The sequence below is a fragment of the Crocodylus porosus genome, unplaced genomic scaffold (genome assembly GCF_001723895.1).
Source record: "Crocodylus porosus isolate Cpor-Errol unplaced genomic scaffold, CroPor_comp1, whole genome shotgun sequence".
Lineage (NCBI taxonomy): Eukaryota > Metazoa > Chordata > Crocodylia > Crocodylidae > Crocodylus > Crocodylus porosus.
The window spans coordinates 6,164,584-6,173,236 of record NW_017728937.1 but is presented as its reverse complement, the minus strand read 5'-3'; the positions used below and the strand labels follow the sequence as shown (position 1 = coordinate 6,173,236).

Sequence of the window (8,653 nt, the reverse complement as noted above, 5' to 3'; positions counted from 1 at the left end):
TTCTTGGCTGATGGCTTTCCATCATTGTAGCTTTCATTAAGCTAAGAGGCTTTGAATTTCTTCACATGGCCTGACCTACAGGCAGCCATTGCCCACTCCATCGGCAAGTCCTCTTGGGCGTATGGGTGACCTAAAGCAGCAAGTCTCAGCCAGGCGCTGCGGTGCCTTGAGATCCTATCAAGGGCGCTGCGGGGTGCCCCGCAACGCTGGCTCTGTGAGGGGAGCAAAAGTCAACCCAGAGGCTTCAAACAGGAATCCACACCGCGCGGACACCCGCCTGCCCCACCCGGGGGCGTCTCCCAGCGCCGTGCCGCAGACTGCTCCAGGCTTCCTGCGCTCAGCGCGCCGGGGAAACCTGCAAGCTGGCCCGGTAGTCGGGGCCCCCGCCGGAGCGGGCCAGGAGCTGCCTGCGAGCCCGGGACAAGATCTCCAGAGCTCCCGGCCAGCCCCGCCGGCAGGGAAGGAGCTACTCCAGCAGGCCCTGCCTCCCACACAGCACGGGGGCGGAGCGCGAAGCCAGTTCTTTTGTCCCAGTTGAGCCGCCGTCTGGCCCCAGGCCCCGCCCCCCGCGGAGCCCGCGTGCCCTGGCGGAGCATGGCTGCCGCCAGCCCCGCCGCGCCTTGCCCCCGCCGCAGCAGCCCCGAGCTGGGCCGCGAGCGCCTGCGGGATGACGGCGTGCGCACCCTCACCTCAGCAGAGCAGGTGCGCGCCCGGGGAAGCCCGCGGGCGGGGCGGGGCTGGCTTGTGCCCGCCCAGGGACGCTTGTACCCCGAGGAGGGACCCGGCCCAGCTCCCGCCGGACGCCCGAACGGAGCCTGGCGCGGGAGGGCGGTGCCGGCGCCCCCGAGGAGCCGGGATGCGCCCGGCGGGTGTGCGAGGCCGCCGGGGGAACGCGCAGCCCTCTGAGCCGGGGCGTGCTCGCCGCCTCTGCAAGCGGGGATGGGCAGCCCGGTGCGGTGTTGCCCTGCCCTGCCCATGCTGCTGCCCCGTCCCTGGCACAGAGAGCGCTGCTCCGGGGGCCAGCACCAGTGCTGCCAGCCTCTGTGCAGGCAGCCTCGGTGGCTCCTGCCTCCGCTGCCAACGGAAGAGGTTCTGCAGCTTCTGTCCCCCGTCCTGCGGAGCTGGACTCCCTCCAGCTAGGTGAGGGGACAGGTCTGGGGCTGTCCCGGAGCTTGGTGACTTCACCTAATAGCAATAGCTCCAGCTTGTGAGGGACACTTCTCACGTCCGCTCTGTAGATGTGGATGCTGGCCCAGTTGTGGCTTGTTATTGTTGAAAGTGCTGGTCGCTTCTCTGCTGCATCTGTTTGAAATGACTGTGCTCAGCTGTGTCAGTGTGGTATTTCCTGGGGTGCAGTGATTGGTGTGTTCAGCCCTTCGTATGTTCCGTGACTGCACGTGTCTACAGTGTACAGGTAGCATAAGGTGTGGTCTTCACACCATGAGCACAAGCCTGCTGTCTGCTCTCCCAGACTGTATTTTCACTGTTTTATGTGCACTTTGTGTGGTATTCCATGGTGCTTTGTGCTGAGACGCTAGGAGTTTTTTCTGTGCCGGTTTTGGGTAAAGCGTTTGTCTCTTGGGGGTGGAGGGGTGCACACTTTAGCCAGACAGCAGCAGTTGGCATTAGTGTGCTTTCTCTGGCAGCAGACCAGATCCCAGCCCAAGTTAAAGCACAGCTAGATCTTTGTTTTGGAACCACTAGCTGTACAAGCCAGCCTGGCTTGCAAGTGTGGAAGTGCTTGAGGGCAGCACAGGGTTAGTAGCTAGAAAAAATGTGTAGGAGTTGGGCTCCAGCTGCAAAGCCGTCATGCCCTGAAACACAGTAAGCTTCAAATGGGAGGCCTCCCCCTTCATTTGAATCGTGGCTTTCTCTAACCCAGATCAAGGCCATTGACAAAGTAGGGTCTACAGCATCAGCACTGCCAGGACTTGGGTCACTGGGATGCTGCCACTGGTGAAGGAAGCTGAACATCCATGGATCTGTTAGTAGTGGTGCAGCTAATCAGTTGTTGCTTTCCAGCCTTAGAGTAGCTGCAGTGGGAGGACATGTTCTGCTTGTGCCTGGTTTCTAACATGCTTTTTTGCAGTCTTTTTGGAGTGAAGGGTACTGTCTAAATTTCAGGTAACTGTGCTGGCATTTCACTTGTTTTTGGTTTCCATTAGAAGCTGAATTTTATGTAGGTGATGCATTGAATCAAGGTTTGAGCATAGAATCCTAGAAAATTAGGGTTGGAAGGGACCTCAGAAGGTCATCTTGTCCAGCCCCCTACCCAAAGCAGGACAAGCCTCAACTTTATCACCCCAGCCTAGGCTTTGTCTAGCTAGGTCTTAAAAACCTCATGGAGATTCTACTACCTCTATAGGTTACTTGTTCCAGTTCTTTACTATCTTCCGTGTGAGAGTTCTTCCTAATATCTAACCTAAACCTCCCTTGCTGCAACTGGAGACAATTGCTCCTTGTTTTCTCATCTGCCACCACTTGATGAGATGAGAACAGTCTAGCTCCATCCTCTTTGGAACCACCCTTCAGGTAGTTGAAGGCTGTTATTAAATCCCCCCTCAGTTTTCTCCAGATTAAATGCTCCCTGTTACCTCAGTCTTTCCTTATAAGTAATGTGCCCCAGCCCCCTCACCATTTTCATTGCTCTCCACTGGACACTCTCCAATTTGTCTACGTACCTTCTGTAGTGGGAGGGCCAAAATTGGACACACTACTCCAGATTTGGCCTCGCCAGTGCTGAGCAGAGTGGAAGAATCACTTCCCTTACTCCACTGGCAATGATCCTGCTAATGCAGCTCAGTGTGCTGTTAGTCTTCTTTAGCAGTAAGGTCACAATGTTGGCTCATTCAGCTTATTGTCCACTGTAATTCCCAGGTCCTTTTCTGCAGAGCTGCTGTTTAGCCAGTCAGTCCCCTACCTGTATGGGTCCATGGGATTGTTCCATCCTAAGTGCAGGACTTTGCACCCGTCCTTATTATACCTCATGAGATTTCTTTTGATCCAATCCTTCAATTTGTTGAGGCCTTCCTGAATCTGAGGTCTACCCTCCAGCGTATCTACTACTCTTTCCCCACCCCCCATTTTGGTGTCACCTGCAGATTTGGTGAGGGTGCACTCCATCCCATCTTCCAGGTTGTCGGTGAAGACATTGAACAAAACTGGCCCTACGACTGACCCCTGGGGCACTTCACTTGATACTGGTTGGCTAGGCATCAAGCCATGGATTGATTACTACCCTCTGAACCTGATGATCTAGCCAGTTTTCTTACCCACCTTACAGGCCATTCGTCCAACCCACACTTGGTTAGCTTGCCTGGAAGAATGTTGTGGGAAACTATATCAAAAGCCTTGTTAAAGTCAAGGTACACCACACCCACCCGTCTCTTTGCATCCACACAACCAGTCATCTCATCATAGAAGGCAGTCATGTTTGTCAGGCATGACTTGCCCTTGGTGAATCCATGCTGACTGTTCCTGATGATCACATTCTCCAAGTGCTTACAAGTGGATTCCTTGAGGACTTGCTTCATGATTTTTCCAGGGATTGAGGTGAAGTTGATTGGCCTGGAGTTCCCCAGATCCTCCTTCTTTCTTTTCTTAAAGATGGGCACTATGTTTGCCCCTTGCCAATCATAGAAACCCTTCTTGTTGCCCTTTGCGTTCCTTGCTAGCTGCAACTCTAATTGTGCTTTGGCCTTCCTGATTTCATTCCTGCATACCTGAACAATACTTCTATATTGGCCAAGCAGCTAGTTCCCTAGGTCTAGTGCAGAGTGCTTTCTGGGATCTGATGACGTGGATGAGATAAGAGGGTCAGGCCTGTGTGATTTCAGAAGTTCTGCATAATGAAGCTCTTTTGTTGTCCATTTTGAGGGGCTTGGTATTGCATACCCCAGACACTTCACAAAATACAGAAACTGCATTGCTTCAGGGAAATCATTATCATGGGGTAATGTGAAGCACAATAGCCAGCCTCCACCAGCAAACAGCTCCTGAGACCTGAAAGAACAATGTTCTGGCACCAGTGTGGCTCTGGGGAGGAGAGTTTGCAAGTCAGGGTAGTGTTCTTGAAAAGCCTGGAGCAGGTGGCTGTTGCACACAGTGTATTTGTCCCTTGAGTTGGGGCAAATTAGTGTGAATTTGTCTGTTACCTTTAGGGAAGGCTCTGAATGATCTTAGTTAGAGAGAGTTGAGCTTGCTCTGACAATTTTGCCATTGTAGAGGGCCCACGTGGGCCAAGAATGTCTGCTGTGACCCCATTGTTACAGTTTCCTTGGGTCTTTTGATTCCTTTTTTTTTCCTCTGTTATTCATGTGCTCTTTGGCTGAATGTGCCTTTGCAGAGCGCATTAGTATTTTCATGGAGTAGAAGAGCTGTGTTGGTGTTGTTAACAGTTAAAAAAAATATACTGGCTTGCTTTCCTTCCTGCACAACGTCTGACTATATTTTTGGGAGTAGTGGGAGTTGTAGAGTGAGAAAGGGGAAGGCAGCATGGAACCATTTGATCTGAGAGGACAGGAGAAAAAAATTGTGCTCCCTCACAACTTTGTCTGGTCTGTTCAGTGTGTGAGCTCCTTTTTGGTGGAGCTGATGGCTTCCTTTGTGTTTGGTATTTAGCACAGGTGGCCACCAACCCTTTTTCAGTGCTGTTGGTGAGAAACACCCTTCATCAACACTATAAAAGCAGTATTGCTTTGCCAGCCTTGAAGGTGTGAAGCCCTCTGTTTTATCCCCATTCCAGTATGAACTCCCCCTTTTCAATGGGTATTGGAGAGGAATCTGTCCCACCCAATCTTCCATGCCTCTGTTCTCCAGACCAGGGGAGCAGCCTCTTTACTGACCTTCATTGTTTTCATGCTTCTCCCACGAAACTGGAAAGGGTTCCCTCTACTACTCCATCTAATGAATAACTGGAAAGAAATGGAAATAATTCATTATCTGGAGAATATGCCTACCACTCCCAGTTATGATGTCATCAAGGCCTTGTCAAAAGCCTCACCAGACATGAAGGAGTCTTGCTTCAAAAGTCAGATGGGGACATTACATGGATAGGGCATGCTTTAAAAAACAATCCTTATATCTCTGCTTTAGAACAACTTGTAGGGTTGTGCTTGCTGCAGGAATTTTGGGGGGATATTCAGTGGCCTCCGTTAGGCAGCCACGCTAGATCAATCCCAGCAGTTTTGTCTGGCCTTCAAGGTCGCTGCATCTTTGAACTGAAAGGTGTAGTTATCCGTGTTAATCTGAAGTCAGATAGAAGGCAGGCTAGATTTGCACCTTATACACTAACCAAGATAGATATAATACAGCTTTTCTGGACTGAAACTCACTATCAGATGATGAGCTGCTGCCTATATATATAATAAAATCAATCTATTTTGGTTACTTTATAAGTAAGCCTTATCCTGCTTTTATCTTTAAGTTATCGCAGAATAAAGTTTTGGCCTTGAAAAGCCACAGTTACATTACAGGGGAGTTACATGCACATGTAGATATTGAAAAGACTAAGAGCTACAATGTCACTGTAATATTAATTTCCCAAAAGAAAACGTTGTTGGGTCAGAGGTTAGGTTTATACATGGAAAAAATTGGAGGAGGAGAGAGAGAGAGATCGTAACTATGGTTGAACAGCATAGTATTTGAGGAAGCAGAGTAGATTAAACTGTTTAATCTAATTTCCTCACTGAAGCCTGACTCTTTTGATTCCCTGAAAAGGGGTGGGGGGGAATGACATATGACCCATGTTGACCCCCAGCACTGCATGCAGCACAGCTCATCCTGCACCTGGTGTGTGGTACTGGAATGGGGCACATACATGCTGGCTCTGGTGCTCATGGATGGCTTGAGGCTTGATCTGGACCAGCCCTGGAACCAGCATGCAGGACTGGTCTGTGTGCACTGTGTCAGCTTGTGCTGCATTTGGCTTAAGGGACTGGCATGGCATGTATTGCATGCAGTGCTGTGCTGGATTGGCCCTTTGCAACTAGCTCTGGCACAGGCCAGTCTGGCCCACAGACCAGCTCAGCGACCTTCATCCAGCTCCATGGAGCTGGATGAGCTTGACACCCCTATTTTGGAGCAAATAGCATCAGTTTGCAAATTCCACACTTTGAAACATTTAGCATGGTGCTTGCTCACTCATGGCCAGTGTGCATGGTGGCTGAACAGTCTGCCCCTGTACACAGAATATTCAGTGCAGTGCAGCTGGGCTGCACTGACACTCTTCCGTCTACCACTACAAATCCTCGGTGCCTTTTTAACTCCTTGGGATTGGAGACCTCTTGGCCTTTCCCCTCCAGAAATTTGGGGAATCAGGGAAGGGAGCAGCAATCCAATTCTAGCCAAACAGGGAAAAAAAATCTTTGGAGATCAGCAGGCTATCAAACAAACCACCTGGAGCGCTTGGTCCCATATGCTATTCCCTTAAAGTACCATTATCATTCAGGCTGTATAATAGGCTGCATAAATGCATTACAGCTACACCTAGGCATGTGTGTAATTCTGCTCATGTGAACAGCCCCATTGACTTCAGTTGGACTGCTCATGTGAGTAATCGGCAGGGAGCAACCTCCAGCCAGTACCACTAGTACTTTTAAGTCCACTTAGTGCAATTGCATAGAGGTCGTTTTTGGCAGTTCCTCCTCAGCTCTGAGACTCCCTTGTCCATGAGGCCTGCCAGAGCCTGAATGTTTTTTAGAACAGTTGGTTTAGCAAACAAAGCTAGGCTGAGATCTTGTTTAGGGCAGGGGACTCATCAGGCCCCATGGGCCAGAGTGATGCAGAGGCAGTTCTTGGGTCAGATTGGGCCTGCAGACCAGCCTCATGTGCCAGATCCAGTATGCAAGGCCAGTTTGGCATGGTGTTATGGGTGGTGTGTGCCCCAGGCCAACCCCATGCAGCAAATGGGGCTGATCTGGCATATATCATAGTGCATTCAGGTCCAATCCAAGACCCATGGGCAGCTCCTGGACCTGGGTGATCACTGACTCCATGCTGGATCCTGTCTGCAGGCTGTATCTTTGATCCCCTCATTTAGGGGATCTTTTTTTATATTGGTAGTCAGTTCTCTTTTAAGTTGTTTGGCTCTTGTGTCAACCTCCTGCTAGTTATTTTGTCCTCTTATAAGCTTCCCAGAGCCGTTGTTGGGAAGTATGGCATGTAAATTGAATCAATAAATGCTGGGACCTGTGTTTTCACTTCTGCTGGATTTTGGAGCAGCCAGCAACCTAGGGAAGAAAGATTGACCCTTTGAACATGTCTTCCCTTACCTCCCTGTTTGATATTGCTGCTCTGAAGCCCACCTAGTACATATAGTCCTGGGTGGGTGGTGGTGGTGGGGTGTTCTGGGCTACCCTGAACACTTTGAGCAGAATACCAGAGACCAAGCATAGGACACATGCTGAGGACTTCTTTCAGCTGGCTACATATTTCACATCTGGGATTTAGCACGTGTAGAGCAGGACCAAGTGGGTTTGGTGCACTTCATGAATCATGACAGAGCTGCAGGCTCCACAGTGTAGGCATACCCTAAGTACTGGTGAAAGTCCTGGTGTCAGCATTGTTGTTGACAAACAGGTTGGAACACGGGATCAGTGTTGGGTGTGTTGCACGTGCTCTTTTTGTTCTTACCAGGTCTCTGCCGTCAGACCTTTGTCATAGGCATTTCTGAGTGAAGGATTCCTGCTTGCCCCTCTTACTGGAAGGCTGACCATCTCCTTTCGCTGCTATCTTGTGATGTTTGATAGAAGAATAGTCCATTTACACAATGCATAGGCATTGTCTCCGCATACTCTTGTAGGCCTTGTATATGGGTGCTAGCAGGGAATTGTTCCCGTTTGTTTCCCTCTCTCTCTCTCTCCCTCTCTCTCTCTCTCTCTCTCTCTCTCTCTCTGTGGTAGGATCTGCTTTAAGATTGTGTCTGGGCAGACACTGTAAGGCTGACTCAATGTGTCATGCCTGTGTTTTCTGTGTCATAGTTTCATAGTAGCTAGAGTCAGGACAGGCAGAAATCTGGCACAATATGGGGGAGGCACTTGAGGTCAGCAATGCCAGAACAGGTCTGCCTGGCTTGGTGCTCCCTGTACAAAGTGCTCATCCCCAAGAGAACTGGCAAACTCCACTCATGACTGCTGCATGGAGCCCTGGCCACAGGCACCACAAAGGTCCACAAATTAGACCTGGCGGTGTTGGCACCTTACCCCTTCTCTGAGGAGGTGGAGGAGATTCTCTACCACGGGGGTTTTCAACCTTTTTTTTTAAGGAGTGTACCACTTCTTTTGGTACCCCTTCTGGACTGTAACCCGTTCTGGCTGGGCATTGAGGGGGTGCTGACATCAGCAGGAAAATAGGGAGGGAGCCAAGCTGGGCCCGGGATTGGGCTGGGGCCTGCTGAGCTCCTCCCTTCCCCCACGTCCAGGGTTGTTCCTTGGCACCGGCACCCCCCACACCAACAAATCCGTTGCCCCCAGCTGCCTTCCCGCCCCAGCACTGGCCCCTCGCTGCCTGGGGCCCCCAGCCAGGGGCCAGAGCAAGGCCAGCTTTAGCTGTGCCACTGGACTAGAAGGGACAGAGCCTGCAGGACCTCCATGCCCACCCTGCCAGGCCCTGCACAACCAGAACAGAGCATGGGACAAAGCTGTAGCTCATCTTG

General features: G+C 50.9%; 1 protein-coding gene across 2 annotated transcripts in view; it reads left to right on the top strand.

The window, feature by feature from the left end:
* The first annotated feature begins 568 nt into the window (after positions 1–568).
* Positions 569–8,653, top strand: part of LOC109318231 (protein farnesyltransferase subunit beta-like) — a 34,823-nt gene continuing 26,738 nt past the window's right edge. The window contains exon 1 of one of the 2 annotated variants that reach the window (XM_019547347.1): positions 569–702. In XM_019547347.1, coding sequence (XP_019402892.1) covers positions 595–702 — 108 coding nt within the window. In that variant the 5' untranslated portion in view covers positions 569–594. The remainder of the gene's footprint in view (positions 703–8,653) is intronic. The other variant, XM_019547348.1, reaches the window with a different exon arrangement.